Below are 16,287 nucleotides of genomic sequence, written 5' to 3' on the forward strand. Positions count from 1 at the left end.
ACTAAAACTACTTTTGCTTAACATCAATATTCTTGCTGGAAAAAATAATCTCATCCTCATCTGCAGCTTCTGTCCCTTCATCATCAGAATCCCCAACAATATTGCCACCAGGAGACCTTGGAGTCATTAGCCGACCATAGGTAGCCAACCTTGTAGTGGAACATCCATGACTGAAAGTTTTACTCTCCTGCACAAAAATAAATAAATAATGATAATAAAAAAGGAAGAACATAGCATATTTAATGTAAGAAACATTGCAGCAGCATTTAGTTTCCAAATACCTTACTTATTAGTTAAGAACCGGAACCATTTCCCCAAAATTCTCAATACACATCAAGCCAAGAGCTGATTCCTAAAGGTACATTTGGCAGTTACTTTACAATTTACATTTTGCTCTCGGAAAAAAGAAGAAAAAGACTTTTGGATGCAAAAGAAAATTAATTCTTTAAAGAATTATAAATAATAATAACAAGATGCATCATTAATCTAAAAAGAGAAGGAAGTCGTATTAGAACTGATAGTCTAATTTTATTTGTTTATTCATTTCTAATCAAATTTTATGATTTTCATTATTCAACTCTCAGCAACAGTTTTAGGAAAGTCATGTTCACAACATTAACTCCAACTCCAATTTCTACTTCCCTAACACTGTTAGAAAACTATTCAAACTCCTTTCAGTAATGTGGCATTTAACTATGCCATATAATCAATAACTATCCGCATTTCATCAAAATTTGCTTAGGAGTCTAACAGGACCATCCTAAAACGCTGTTTGCACTGCTATGATACCAACGTGGAAAAATAAAGACAAGAAATGAACAGCAATTATAAGCCTAATATAAAGAAACTACCTCTCCCAGACGTTTCAAGAGGAGGAAGACCCGAAGGAATAAAGTTAAGGTTCTCAAGCGACGAAGCGGAGCAATTCTGAACTCTTTCCCTCACCGCCTGATCAAACTTAGCATCCTCCTCGAACCACTCATTACGCAAAGCCACGTTAGACATCGAGCTGGAAATGCGGGAACTCATCGACGCCTCCGTCTTCTTATCAAAAGACTTAGCCGCACTCACTCCATGTTTCCGGCAATGATCCACTTCTTCCACTTCCGATACTGTATCATCCCTTCCGTGATCCACCACCTCCTCCTCCTCTTCCTCATCGGAAACGAGACGACTCCGAGGCCGCCTTCCCCTCAGAGGATAGTCACGGCGGATCTCGATGAGCCGATCGATGAGGATCTCGATGAGCCGATCGATGACGTGGTCGACATTGCGTCTGTGGATAAAGAAAGCGGATACATCCATTAACGAAGTGTAACCCCTAGATCCGGACTATATGTTTCGACTAAATTTAACAGATTACATTAAAGATTCTTAAAAAAATCATTTCCCAAAAACGTTATTCGTTAATATAAATCATATTACAAATGACATTTATAAAAGTATAATAAATAACAATAAAATCCAACTCTTGTATAAAACTAAAAGCAACTCGGTAAAATAAAATGATAAATACTTCAAAAAATAAGGCACATGTCATCATAATTAAAAGCAGTTATGAAGACAGAATATTATAACAAAATGATCTGAACCAAATATACCAATCCTCCAAGTACCTAATACGGAGCGTCTATCTGAGAGTATCTGAAGGGGGTAAAACAGTTTGAAAAGTGAGCTAGAGACTTAGTGTGTCCCAACAATGCAGAATTAAAAACATACAATTATGATTTTTAAAACCAATACAGATCATAGTAATTAAAACATCATAGGAGTTTTTAATTTAAAAACTCTGCATCGTCCTCCAACCGAACGCCATGTGCATTTCCCCATAACTGCACAACCTAAGGGAGTACCTTGGGGTCTGCAAGCCTTCCCAAGACAATTCTCGGGGCCATAAAGGCTTACCCAAGAAAATCTCAGGGCCACAGAGCCTACCCAAGAGTCACCTAGATCTATAAGGAATTATCAGTCGGTGTTGAACCTATTCGATGAATTACCAACATCGACTGAACCTGCCAGAGTCTTCATACCAGAACCCAGAGTATCCCAAAGAAAACATTTTTTCAGACGGTAACCAGTAGTAACAGTAATTCAGAGTTCAGACAGATCATCAATTCAGTAAACTAGTATCCATAAATCATAAATCTGGCAATCATGCTTTACATTTCAGTAAATCCGGAATTAGGTAAATCATATTGTAGTCAAATCAGATCAAACATTGTATTTCAAATCAGAGAAAACAATCATGTGCATATGAGATTTTAAACAGATATTTAAAACATTTATACTGCACATAAGGAACACACCTCGATAATAGGGTAAGTCCGGAAGATTTATCGAGTATCAGCTTCACTAGGCTCTTCGAATGAACAGGAACCTAAGCCATATCAGAATAATATCATATTCAGAATATTATTCTAAACATAATAACTAACAGGGTTACAGAACTATACGAGTATTCACGGCCTCTCGTAGACGAGCAGATCGGAAGGAACCGGGTCGAGCAGTGAAACAATCAAGAGATCCCTGAGTACCTTTAAACATATCATAACAATAATTAGTCATTGACCATTCAGTTCAATTAACTGAATTAAAACAATTAAATAAATAAGCATTTTTCGGGTTTACGGGTCAATTCGGAGGCTTTCGGGTTTGAATTTAGAAAAACGGACTTTGGAATCGAACTCATGACGTCGAAAACATAAAATATGACTTTTCAAAAAAATTGACTTTTTAGTCAATGTCAACGGGTTTGACTGACAATTTTAAGGCTTTCAGTTTCAAATTTGGCAAAATGGACTTCAGATTCGGACTCAGGACGTCAAAAAAATATAAAATATGGCTTTTCAAAAAATTTGACTTTTTGATTAATGTCAAAGTCAACGGGTTTGACTTGGTCAAAAGTCAACGGGTCGGGCAGTCTGGTCGGATCGGGTCAAACGGGTCAAAATTGTTTTCCCCCATTTACGAAACTTCCCCACACGCAAGGGCGGCGCGTGGGGGTGCATGAACAGTCCTATAGAGTCCGAAAATTTCTTAAAAATATTTTAAGCGATTTTGAGACACTTACCAAACTCGGTTCAAAATTTTGAACGACAGAGAGCTCAATTTCAACACGTCAGAAACTTTGAGTTCCTCATCGACGGACTCGGAACGACATAAAGAACACTATAATGTGGGAGGTGTCGAAAACGGAGCAACGATCGACGATGAATTGACAATTTTCACGATGGTTGTGTTAAAAAAAAGTCAAAACTTTGAATCGAAATTCACGACGTTAGACAATGTTTCGCTACGATCGATTTACGGGGTTTTGTTCACCAGTTGACAACGAACACGATAGTGATTTCGAATCGACGATCGATGGTCGAACGTCATCATAATCGATTTTGGAAGTAGGGGTGCGGGAAAGGAAATATTTGTGAATTTTGATTTATGTTTTAGCAAACAGAAACCAATTCACGCTTAAATGGAGGAGTGTCTGCCGACACTCAATGGTTAAATTCAGGATTAGGTCCCTAAATTTCCTTCAACTTCAAAAATAACCTATAAGTTTTGAAAAGTTTTAATTTGACTCTCAAATTTCACCTAATTAATTAAATTATAATTTTTTTCGGGTTGTTACACAAAGCTCCCACTAACGCCGCCATCGCCAGGTGCAACAAAGGAATGGGCGTTGACGAGTCCATCAATATCTCCTTCCTTTAAAATAGAGCAAGTGTGGAACCCTAATTTATTGTTTTTTTTCAGAGAAGTATCATTTGTTGAGATGAGTGTGTTTGGGATTTTTTTAGTGCAGTGTCTGTTAGGCTCCAGATAGAGGAGACGTGTTGCCCGAGGGTGATCGAGGAGAGGACTACAAAAAGGGGGGAATCGCAAGCCGATTGGCTGGACTCGCTGGGGTATACGTGGACTACGGATGATGACGTTTTCCATTGTGGTTCGATATCTTGTCGCCATCTTCTTCATGTCATGTGTTTCCTTTCATTTTTCAGCGGACTACGGGTGGGTTAGGGCCTACACATCCATACGGTTTTCAATCTAGAAGAAGTATACTTCAGTTTGTTACTCATAGCTTTCATCTTTATTACTTGACATTCTCATCATTTTTACGAAGAACAATTACTATTGATAAAAGATTATTCCTAAGAATATGAGAATGTATTTGTCGGAACCGTCTTTCGGGTGGGCTCGGAATTGGGCTTCGACTTGGATTAAACGAATTGGAGTCGCCACCGATCATTTATTTTACGAATAAAATGGGTTGATCGGATACCTTATTTCTTACATGATCTGCGTCTTACCAGTGATATGTCGGATTTGGGAGTCGGTTACAGTCAAGGAAGGGTTAGTACCCTTGAACTGCCTTTTCGGTACTACGTAGTTTCCAGTTGTCCTTAATTAAGAAAGTTGTAAGTTTAAATTAAAAGGTAAAATAACAACCCAAATTACTTACCTTTGATTTATTGGAAATGTACTCCTTAAAAGTCAAAAGACGTGTTAGGGAAAAAAAGGCAATAAATAATAAAAAAAGTAAAAAAAGAATGAAATAAAAATAATAATAAGAAATAAAGAAAACCAAAATAAGGCAAAGATAAAAAATGAATAAGATAAACAAAAGAAGTAAAATGAAGAAAAATAATAATAATATATACATGGCAAACAACTAAACAAAAAAAGAAGAAGATAATACAAATAACAAAGTAAAATATAAGAAGGAAATAAAAATAAAAAAGGGTAAAAATATATATAATATATATATATATATATATATATATATATATATATATATATAAACAAAGAAATAAAAATAAGACATATACACAATGAAAAAAGTGAACACAATAAAAAAATGAAATGAATAAAATAAATAAACAATATACATATAATGATGATAATAAAAAGAAAAAAATGGAAATAATATATACATATGCGAAATAACAGAAAAAGTAATATATATAGATAAGAGAATGAAAAATTAAAAAATAGTAATAATAATTAATATGAAAAAAGGAAAAAATAAAAATAAAAATAAATAACCACATATATTAAAGAAGAAATACGCATATATTATAAACTATAATATAAAAACTAGAAAAATTAAAAATAAATAAATAAATAAATAAAAATGAATAAATAAATTAAACTGCTCAAGGATTAAATCGAAGGAACCATAAACAAGAGGTCAAATTTCAAAGTAATTTTAAGGTGTGAATTCAATTTGGGGGTCAAAATAGTTCTTTGAAATCAACGAGGGACTAAAAGGGTAGTTTACCCTATTTTAAAGAAAAACACGTGGGTTCTGTCGTGTATCTGGGTCGGGTGGTATGATGGATACTATAAAAACCAAATTTATTAAAACAACCCCGTTTTTTCATTTCAAGCCATGAGCCCCCTCCTTTTTATATTCTCTCTCGTCTATTCTTCATAAATGAAGAACAGGGTCGTGGTTCTTCAAGAATCCAGAAAACACAACCCTATGTCGTCTCGCCGTCGCCGTTTCAACTGCGGCAAAACTCGATTTTTTTTTGTTTTTCAAAGCCTTTTCCTCTATTTTTCGAAAATCAAAAGATTTTTTTTGAAGATAGGCATACGGGGTATATAGATCTAAGAAGACATCTAGAAAAAGAGCACCCCTGTTCATCGGCCAAACCTTTTTTTTTGGGGGTTTTTAAGCAAAAAGCGTGAGTTTCAACGCATGCAAGTGAAGAAAAACATGAAAGGTAAATGCTTTCACCTTTTATTGCTTCTTGAATCGTTTACAAGACTTCGGATTTCGACTATACTGCTCGTAATATTTGCGTATTTTCTCTCGATATTTCGTAGTAAAAAACCCGCCCTTGTGCTAGATTTACATCCAATATTTATAACAGAAAAAAATCTATTTTTAATCTCAAATCTAGAGTCCTAATCGCGTTGGTCTTCTGTTGCTTGGTTGTGGATGAGTCCTAGGTACCCACGTTGTTGATGGTGTTTGTTGAAACGCGAGGAATGGCTGTAGAAAACAGGGTTGCGTTGACCGAACGTCTGTTGAGGGGAGATACGGCGCTTGGAGATGTGGGATGGGGTTAGGTTACAAAACCCTAACCAGTTTGGACTGGTTCACGGGTCTGCGTGGGTCACCAGATGGGCTTGTTTGTTTGGCCTTGTAATCTGGTTTTGGACATATAACATATAAATCAATTCCGGTCAGAAAAAGTGTGTCAACAGTAATTTCAGTAAAAAATATTCCTAGTAACATGAAAATATAATTCTAAAATGATTATTATCTTTGATAATGATTTTTTTTGAACCAAACATTCCTTATGGTTTATGTGACATAAGTGGCTTACTCTGCATTCTTTCTACTTTGTGACTACCATGGTTGTGAAAAAAATCCGATATGAACAATTCGATTCATTATCTAATGATTCGATTTAAAATTTTAGATACTTGATTTCTTTTTAATTTTTTTGATTATTTGAATTAAATATTCAAGACAAATAAATAATAAATAAATACATATTAAATTAAATTTTAAATCATGTTTTTAGGCTTAATACAAAAAATAAGTGCCTAAATTATACTTAAAATTAATTTTTGATACCTAAAGATTTTTTTCATTAAAAATATATGTCTAATGTTTTTTTTATTACACTTTTAGATGTCTACCGTTAAAAAAATCCGTCAAGTGACATGTATCACGTTCAAATTTAAAAAAAATATAAACATAACACGTGTCATTTAATGGTTTTTTTTAACAATATACACCTAAAAGTGTAACAGAAATAAAACATTAGGCTTATATTTTTAACAAAAAAATATTTAAGCACTAAAAGTCAATTTGAGTATAGTTTAGACACTTATTTTTGTATTAAACCCGTTTTTTTATTTCTATATTTAAAAATTGAAAATAAATACAGACCCTTGAAATGTACAGAAGAAGCTTTGTAGGCCTCATGTTCCAAATATGTGCATTTTCAATTCGAAAATGTCAGGAACTTCTAAAATTCAAACATATAAATTATGTTAAACCATGTCATATGTTTGGATATCCAAAAAAAAATTGAATATCTATTTTTATTTTTTTAGATCAAATGCGGATTACTATTTTGTTGATCCGAAATTTTAAATATCGATTTTTCAAATTGGATAAATAAAAATACACCTAGGGATGGGCATGAGACCCAAAGTTGACGGGTTCTGACCAGACCCGACCCGACCCGGAAAGAAATATAATTTTATTTTATATATTTAAGAATAATTACAATAATACCTCTCTATATATTATTTTTTTCAATTAAATCACTGTTTTTATTGAATAACAATAATTTATTTTTTTATTTTTTTGGAGGTCGAGTTGGGTGAAAGATGTAAAATTTTCAGGTCGAATCGGATTGGCCAAAACCCGACCCAAACAAGACCCATGCCCATCCCTAAATACACCCCCTAGTGAATACAATGAGAAAGATGGAGAAGTCAAATAATAGTATTTTGGTAAACTACATATTTAATATTTAAATTATTAGTTTTAGTCTATCTTAGTACCTAAACTTTTTTTTCTTCAAAATTTAACGTTAAGTTTTGAACAAGAATACCAAAATGAAACAAAAACTAAAATTTAGTTATTATCTCATCATCTAGACAATGTAAAAGAAAGAACAAGCCGAGACGGGCTGTCCTATTAGATTAAAAAAAAGATCAATATTGATAATAATAGAGAATAGTTTCAGGTCTGCCATTGATCTTTCCTTTTGTACCTAAACTAATAAGCAATACCAAGGTCCAACAGTAAATAAATGCTACCTGAAGTGGATCTCATATGAACAAGGCTCAGTCTAACAGCATATTATAAGTAAAGGGTTTTACACGTTGCAAAAAAATGAAGCTCGTTATCGAGAGACTATACCGGAAAGTTCCACATACTGTCGACACTTAGTTTCGGCGACTGTAAGCCCTCTGTCAGACTGAAAGCTGCTGAAACCTAAATGGCCAGATTTCATAGCCTTGGTCAGTTTGAAAACAAATCAATAATCTAAGTAAAGAACTTGAGTGATTCACATGCAATTTCATAAATAAAAAGGGTGCACGGGGGTGAAGTTAACAATGCTATCAACAGCTTCAAATATTATCCAGAGCACCAGAAAACTCTAAACGGAGAACCTTAAGAAGATAACTCGAAACTGCAGAAAGATAAAATAGAAGTTGGGGAATGCATCGGCTAACTTAGTAAGTAAAGTCCTTTGGTGAATATACTCGATGATTAAAGATCAAATCGATCTTTCATCGAGAATAGACGAAGGCTATTTGAGCCAACTCCCGCTCACTGGTAACAGGAAACTCCGGAATAAGTATTTCATGACAGATCGGGCTTAGAATGCCCTGTAACCTAACTAAGCACCAGTAACAGAAAGATCAATCCTCCCTTTTAACTGCTAAAGCTAGAACAGAAGAAGAAAGTGTCGTAGCACTGAATCTAGTCAACTTTGAATGGAAGCAACAACGCAAGCAACGATAATTTGAGGGATCCGATTTATGTCATGACAACACGTTTTATGATAAACCTATCAATGTTTGTCGTGCTATATTTCAAAGAACAGGAAGGTAGAACCCAGGGCTTAGTTCAGTACGTTCATGCAGCTACCCTTACAAGATCGTAACTAGCAGGTTCGGGTTCAAATTCCAGCATCCATAACTCCTCCTTTGTACGAAAAAGACCATGACAGAAAATCATCGATAGATTGACATAGATGCATGCTATAAACAATGCAGATTACAATTAATGAATCTCGCCGTTGCTAGAAAAGTTAGGCTACTATTGAGTGACTTCGAAAACATTTAACAACATCAATTTCCTACAAAAATTTCTTATATACCTTAGACAATTTGAGCCAAAGTATCATTAACTAACTACTTCCATCAATCAAAGACAACTTGCTACAAAAAAGAAATGATCAATCGAACTTAAGATTCGAAACAAAAGTGCAGCGAAATACCTTAATCCTTCCGGTTTTATTTACCAATGAGCTACTAGACAACTCGACGCCCAAAACACGATTCGATGTCTCGTAGGTAGCTTTGATTAGATCAACACCAATTCTCCTGGTAACGGCCAAGTCCCAAGAATTGTTGGCCAAATCATAGCAGGGTTCAAAGGTTACCAACCCTCTATGCACGTAACTGTACTTCAACTTGCAATTCACAGAACCGAGTTCATGGCTTGCAGATATCTTGTTGGCTGAATCCAACAACAGGGTCCCATCCAGTACTGTCCGATTTTCATTCCTCGAGTGAGTGTACACCCAATTCACCTGTTTACCCTCCACCTTAAACGTGTTCAAGAACTGAAACTGAACATCCTGGATAGAAAAGAGATTATATTTTTTAAAATATGACATTTTCCGACAAATATTAAAAAATATTGCACTTTTGAAGAGTAATATCAGAAAGGAATTCGGCACCTTTTTGGGGATGTCAAAGTCGACGGTGAAAGAACCGGGCTTCTCAACAGAGAGTAAAATGTTGCCGGGTTTCACGGCGGAGCCATCAGTGAAGTTGGTGTCCGATAGTGCAGCTCGGAGCTTAAGCTCTCCTGGGTTGGCTGTCACCGTGGCGGCCAAGCCTTGCTTGTCGCCGTTGGTTCCTCCTATAAATGACACTGCAGCATTCATCATCTTCTTCTTCTGTTGCTTATATTGTTTTTCTTGGTCCCAATGCCTAAGGGTTCCGAGGAGGTGGATTTTGTTGTGCATATTTAAAGGGTCTTTGAGCCCTTTCCAACAACAGCTTCCTGCAGATGATGAGAAAGATAAACCTTTGTGAAGAAGGGTTTTAGGCGCCATTGTAATTTCTGGGCCTGGGTTTTTATTGGTCTGGGTTTCTAACTCTGATTTAAATGAAATTCTATGTATATTTGGTGCCTTGAGCCTTGATGGGTATACCATTTTTGTTTGGTTAAATTACACCAGATGTCAATACATTACTAGTAAGTTTTTATAATTGGGTTACACAATTAAGAAAGTCACAATTGAATCATTCAATTAATTAATTGTCATAATTGAATTATTGTGTAATTAGATTAGACCTGACAAATTTGACTCGAACCCGATTACTCGAATCGAGACCCGAACATGATGACCCAAATTTGACTCGAAATCAACCCGAAATTTAGTCAAAGTGAAAGTAACCCCACCTGAAAGTAACTCGAACCAAAAGTAACTCGACCCGAAACCCGAACCAAAAGTAACTCAAACCAAAAGTAACTTGAATCGAAAATAACCTGAACCCGATCTAAACCCAACATTGATCCGATTTTAATTTGAAAATAACTTATTCTTACACTACACAAATAACTTATTTTTACAATATACATATATAGTTATAGTTATAATTTAAAATTAAAATATTTGTTGATGATATAACGATATAATATAATTTATAAATATTTTTAAAAATAATATTTATTCAAATATAAATAGTATATTATTATTACTTTTAAATTTAATAAAAATATATTATATTTATAATTGAACGTTAAGCATTTAATTTAAAATGTTAATTAATAATAAAATTTATAATTAAAAATTTTATTTTTTAAACAAATATATCACACCACAAAATTTTTCGGTCCGAATCAATAAAAAAATATCACAAACTTTAACCTATCTTATAGGTAGGGTGTTCAAAAATACCGGGTATTTATTTTGAAAATACCCGTTTGACCCAACCCGACTACTCGTCGACTCGGTTAAAAATACTGGGTATTTATTTTGAAAATACTTGATTTTTCGGACAGGGTACCCGCCGACCTGGTGCATGGTCTATTATATATATATATATTAAATGTTTATTTTAAAATTTCAAATTATTTCATTCTAACATTCTAAATTCCTAATTTTTTAAAATTTTCTACCATAACATTCTAAATTTTTAATTTCTTAAATTATTTCACATTAACATTCTAAATTATTTTTTAAATTATTTATTTTAACTTCGAAACACTTGAAATTTAATTATATTTTTTATTTAATAATTTTTCCAATTATGTAATTTGAATTTTTGAGTTTTATGTGTGAATTATATATTATAAAACTTCAAATTTTAGAATTTTATATATATATATATAAAATAATATAATTTAAGGAAAAAAGTAAAAAAAATTATGAATTAAGTACACGTGACCCAAAAATACAAGTATCCAAGTTTTACGAGTACCTGACTTACGAGTACCCAGATGTCATGGGCTGGGGCGCGGGACGACATTTTGGTAGATGGTTTTGAACACCCCTACTTATAGGTCAAGTTTAAGTTAAATTATAATCTATAAATGATAATTGAATTTGAATAAAATTAAACACAAATGATAAGTTTTTTTTAAAATGGAACATGTTTATACAAAATATATTAAAATATATATATATATACTTTATTGGACTCATACTCAACTCAACCTGAATTGACCTGAAGATGCAAAGTTGACCCAAATAAAAAATAATTGATCGGGTATTGACCGATCCGAAAATCAATCGATAAATATTTGATCCGACCCGAAATCAACCGATATGATGTTGACTCGAACAAAAATTCAACCAATCTGATATTGACTCAACCCGATACCTGAATCAACCCGATCGTATACATTTTTAAATTTTAGGTGTGAATTAAATCACATATTTTTTACGCAATTTTGACTAAGATTTTAATTTTACAGCTTCTTTCGGTGTTGATAAATACAAATTATAAAGATTATTCGTAGGTTAATATGTTTAATAGATATAATTAATTTTAATTTTGATAGATTATATAGACCTATTAGAGGTCGATCTGATTTCTCAAGGGAGAATAAGATTCTTAAAATTTCATTAGCAGTAAATTAAGTCTGTGCACTCGAACATTTCCCTCATGTTTCAATATTTTTTTTAACTTTCATTAAATTCACCGAAAATCTTGACGTACAAAGATTACTTTTACGGAGAACGTACAACAAATCTTAAATAAATGTTATTTTGGGTAAACTACATTTTTAGACATAAAAAATCACTTTTATTCCGTTTTAGTAACTAAACTTTTAATTTTTTCAAAATCATACATAATGTTTACTTTTTGTTTCATTTTAGTACCCGATGTTTACTTTTTTGTTTCATTTTAGTACCCCATTATTAACTTTTTGTTTCATTTTAGTACCTAATTTTTTAGCAGTGGGGTACTAAAATAAAACAAAAAGTAAACTTTAGGTATAATTTTGAAAATTTTGAAAGTTTAGATGATGAAACGGAATAAAAGTGATAGTCTAGGTACTAAACATGTAGTTTACCCTATTAATTTTTTGGGGTAAATTCACATTTTATCACTAGGATAGCATTAGCATTAACATAATTTTAGACTTTGGATTTACAAAATCAGGGAGCTTTGGGTAGTCCTCCCTGCATTTGTTTTTCACTTCATTGTTTGCTGATTTTCAAGTTCAAATCTTGATATATTAATGGCCGCCTGCTTCTGAAATTCCAACCATTTGAAAAACAATCCGAGATTCCCAATTCCGTCCTGCCTAATGGATACCCAAAGCTAGTTCTTGTAGTTCCAATTTTCATATTTCTTTTAACAATGGCTGCATTAGCATTGACCACCACTTCACCATTGCTATCAGCACCCTCTTTCAAGAAAACAAATCTCAAAACCTTTCCTACCCAAATAGGCTCTCCCTGCACTGCTATCAACCCACTTCTTTTGAGCTCCAAATTTCGAAACTTTCACCGTTTTCCTCTTCCTTTGACCGAAACAAGTGCTTCCAAAAATGGGTTATTCGATACAGCTGACCCAAGTGGAGAAGATGAGATTTTGCCTTCTTTTGAGGAGAAGCCGTCGAATTTCGCCCTCTGGGTTTTGGTCGGGTTTTCCTTGTCTCTGATTTGGTACGTCACGTCTGGAGATGCTAATGCCGCCACTTCCGCCGCCGCTGACTCAATTCGAGCTTCCGGCTTCGGCCTCAAGATTGCGGGTGCTTTGCGCGGGTCGGGTTGGCCCGACGAGGCTGTCGTGTTTGCTCTTGCTACTCTTCCTGTCCTCGAGCTTCGTGGAGCTATTCCTGTTGGTTATTGGATGCAACTCAAGCCTATGCTCTTGACAATCTTATCAATTCTCGGGTCTGCCTAATTTTCAAATTTGAAAATATTCTAAGTTTTTAGTTCATTTTATATTTATATTTTACAAATTTGAGGCTAAGGTAGCATGTTCACTTGCATAGTAATTTTTGTTTAATGCTCATGCTTAGAATTGTATAGCATATAATTTTAATGGTTAGTTTGTTTATACATGATTATCTTGGGAAACCGATGAGCTGGTGATAATTTTACAATCCTTGTTATTTGACCGCAGGAATATGCTTCCTGTGCCCTTCATTATACTGTACCTGAAGAGGTTTGCTACTTTTCTTGCTGGGAAAAACCAGTCTGCATCTAGGTTTCTTGACATGATTTTCAAAAGGGCTAAGGAGAAGGCTGGTCCTGTGGAAGAATTTCAATGGCTCGGGCTAATGCTTTTCGTGGCTGTTCCTTTCCCCGGAACAGGAGCATGGACTGGAGCCATCATAGCCTCTATTCTTGATATGCCCTTCTGGTCTGGTGTATCAGCTAATTTCTTAGGTGTTGTGTTGGCTGCACTTCTGGTAAACTTGCTCGTGAACCTCGGTCTCAAGTATGCCATTGTTGTTGGCATCATTCTCCTCTTTATATCCACTTTCATGTGGAGTATCCTCCGTAACGTTAAAAAGTCTATGAGATCGTCAAACTAGTGTTAAATTACTTACTGAAATAGGCTCTTTGTTTTTATTTTCTTTTCATCTATCATTTAGCTTTGATTTGTGTGATTCATCCATCAGACTCCATGGAGCTTCTCTCTTAAATGCAAGTTTTGTTTAGATGCTTAGATTGTGATTTGTAGGAGCACAGGCTCAAAAGTACATACTGTATTTTAGACAATGGAATTAGAAATGAACTTTTCTATCATAAAGCACCATTCTTCAACCCATAGATCCGAATATGCATAACTATGTTCCGTATTCACTCTTATATGTCCATGAAGGCTGCTGAGGAACCGGTCAGCCAGCATTACAGTTAGTCTATCTTATATTTTACTGTTTCCACATCATATAAATTACTATAACGAATTGGCTTGTTTAGCTTATCGCATTTTTAACCTCCATGATCTATAAGGCTTGTAATCTTCTATTGTTTTGGTAAGCTTTCAGTCTTTGTTAGATTGAATGAAATGCTAGCCAATTTGTAGTTCATCTTCATCAGGGGTTGGACAAGATAAGTTGAATCTGTCAGCTTCTCCAACAACCTTTTGGGTTCAATCTTTAGTTATTACCATGCCAACTATTTAGTATAGAGGTTACTAATCCCTAATCGGTGATTTAATTACTATGTTTGACCTCTATCTCACTCTTGTTTGTTGTTCAGATATCGAGTCTTTTAACACTTGTTGAATAAGTTATTATTTTCTACTACATCGCGAATATGGTTCAAAGTGAAGACCATTACGCATGCCTCTAAAGAACTGCTAGCCATCCTAGAGAATTGATTTCGTAGATAAGAATGACATAGTTGAAGTTCATGTCAAAGAAAGGACGAACGTAGTAAAGCCGATAGATTACTTCAAGTAGAGAAATGAACGTCATTGTCGGACGAGGAACTCCTCTGATATTCACACATATATATATATATGTGGGTGTTCCTGCAAGTTTAGTGTCATATTTCCTCATGCATCTCTCCCTAACTGTTCTGCATGAATAAGAAAACACGTTATTGGATCATAAATCGAAACTATGTTCTTATTGTCCGATGGCTGCCGTTGAAGTATTGGCTTCTCTCAGTCAGATGAAGAGGGCTAATCTCTTAGTGCAGAATCAAATCGAGAATGTGATGAATGGCAATGAGTCCAAGGTATCTTTTGTGGCAATAAGTTCCAAGATAGAATGTGTCATCCAGATCTTCATTGCAATGAACTGGTCTTTGAAGATCATCTCTTGCCTGGACAAGAATTGCCAGAGTTTTATGCCCTTTTAAGCATCCTCTTCTTTTCGTTGTCTACGTTTGATGTTCGAAAAATAATCAGTTAACTGATGCGAGGCAGGGTTCAGTTCCATATATTAGCTGATTTTCGCCGTCGATTCCGAAGGTTTTCTATATTACGTAGAAAAGAAGGGATTAAACTTGTATTGCTCCGAAGTTCATTTTTAGTCATCACATGATTGTATCGTGTCCGGTAATGATATGGTATTCAAGTCACTGCACTCGTCTGAATGGTGCGATCTTCATTGTACAGCGGTGGATCTAAAAATATTTTTCAGAGTGGGCACAATTAACGACATAATTTTTTAAATGGGATGATACAAATAAAATTTCAATATGAACACCGTAAAATAAATAATTAATCGAAGAAAATTAAGATTTCAGAATGAGCACGAAAAATTTCAAGGTGGGTTTCAATAAAATAAGTAACTTAACAAAGAAAAATCGAGTAACTTAACAAAGAAAATTCGAGTTTTAGAGTGAGTATGTGCCCAGTGTCGCCAAGCTGTGGCTTCGCCCCTGTCATTATATATTGTCCACTTGGGCTGCACCACCATTCACTATGTACTTACAAATTAAACAATGTGTTCGTGTATCTATGGGCCCGGTGAGGTGGAAGCTTAATCGACTAGCAGTGACAATTGGGTAGTTCGGATCTTCAGAATTGGAACTTTTTCATACATGACCTAATTAACTATAGCAATAAAATTATTATCAGATAAAAGGGATATATGTTCATATCCATGGCTTTACGAGTAACTTATCAATGTTGTCGAATGATAGAGGTAATATTAGGGATGAAAAATTTAACTTGAATTCGACAAGTTTTGATCCGACTCAAAAAGGGTCAATTTTTTTTAAAAAAAAATTGAATTCGGGTCGAGTCATATCATATTTTTTAAGTGGTCGGGTAGGGTTCTTTTGGAGTATGAAAAAACTTCGATCCGATCTGAGGATGATAATGTAATTTTAAAAAAATATATATTACTTTTAAATAAATCCTTATTTTATACTTAATTGGATTTATACTCTAAAAATACGTGTCATATCGGAATCGGGTGGAAGATATATAAATTTTGGATCAGGTCGGGTTGTATATATAATTTTTGGGTCGGATCGGGTTCAGGTAGAGGGTACATATTTTTGGGTCGGGTTGGGTCGATGAAAAACCCAACCCGTTGCCATCCCTAGGTAAGACACATTATATTTTTTAGGAGATGATATAAATTTTTGAGAC

General features: G+C 34.3%; 3 protein-coding genes across 3 annotated transcripts; 1 reads left to right on the forward strand and 2 right to left on the reverse strand.

Moving 5' to 3' along the window:
- Positions 1-25: 25 nt before the first annotated feature.
- LOC120184709 lies at positions 26-1,305 on the reverse strand. Its single transcript, XM_039189098.1, has 2 exons — positions 849-1,305; positions 26-187 (listed from the first exon to the last, which is right to left on the reverse strand). Exons 1-2 carry the CDS (start codon positions 1,303-1,305, stop codon positions 180-182), a joined length of 465 nt encoding a protein of 154 aa, XP_039045029.1. The 3' UTR covers positions 26-179.
- Positions 1,306-7,829: 6,524 nt separating this feature from the next.
- LOC120184685 (outer envelope pore protein 24A, chloroplastic-like) lies at positions 7,830-9,743 on the reverse strand. Its single transcript, XM_039189082.1, has 3 exons — positions 9,441-9,743; positions 8,976-9,338; positions 7,830-7,963 (listed from the first exon to the last, which is right to left on the reverse strand). Exons 1-3 carry the CDS (start codon positions 9,729-9,731, stop codon positions 7,883-7,885), a joined length of 735 nt encoding a protein of 244 aa, XP_039045013.1. The 5' UTR covers positions 9,732-9,743; the 3' UTR covers positions 7,830-7,882.
- A 2,723-nt stretch (positions 9,744-12,466) lies between these two features.
- LOC120184699 lies at positions 12,467-13,783 on the forward strand. The gene is made up of 2 exons (XM_039189092.1): positions 12,467-13,121; positions 13,354-13,783. Exons 1-2 carry the CDS (start codon positions 12,583-12,585, stop codon positions 13,766-13,768), a joined length of 954 nt encoding a protein of 317 aa, XP_039045023.1. The 5' UTR covers positions 12,467-12,582; the 3' UTR covers positions 13,769-13,783.
- The last annotated feature ends 2,504 nt before the right edge of the window (positions 13,784-16,287 follow it).

Source organism: Hibiscus syriacus, unplaced genomic scaffold, assembly GCF_006381635.1.
Source record: "Hibiscus syriacus cultivar Baekdansim isolate YM2019G1 unplaced genomic scaffold, ASM638163v2 tig00112926_pilon, whole genome shotgun sequence".
NCBI classification, from domain to species: Eukaryota; Viridiplantae; Streptophyta; class Magnoliopsida; order Malvales; family Malvaceae; genus Hibiscus; species Hibiscus syriacus.

Excerpts from the sequence above, each read along its gene's own strand:
- LOC120184709 (XM_039189098.1), bottom strand. The coding sequence starts at position 1,305 with ATGGATGTATCCGCTTTCTTTATCCACAGACGCAATGTCGACCACGTC.
- LOC120184685 (XM_039189082.1), bottom strand. The coding sequence starts at position 9,731 with ATGCACAACAAAATCCACCTCCTCGGAACCCTTAGGCATTGGGACCAA. Across the intron at positions 9,339-9,440 it reads ACTTTGACATCCCCAAAAAG|GATGTTCAGTTTCAGTTCTT; the intron begins GTGCCGAATTCC and ends TTTTCTATCCAG. Across the intron at positions 7,964-8,975 it reads ATAAAACCGGAAGGATTAAG|GTTTCAGCAGCTTTCAGTCT; the intron begins GTATTTCGCTGC and ends CTGGCCATTTAG.
- LOC120184699 (XM_039189092.1), top strand. The coding sequence starts at position 12,583 with ATGGCTGCATTAGCATTGACCACCACTTCACCATTGCTATCAGCACCC. Across the intron at positions 13,122-13,353 it reads ACAATCTTATCAATTCTCGG|GAATATGCTTCCTGTGCCCT; the intron begins GTCTGCCTAATT and ends ATTTGACCGCAG.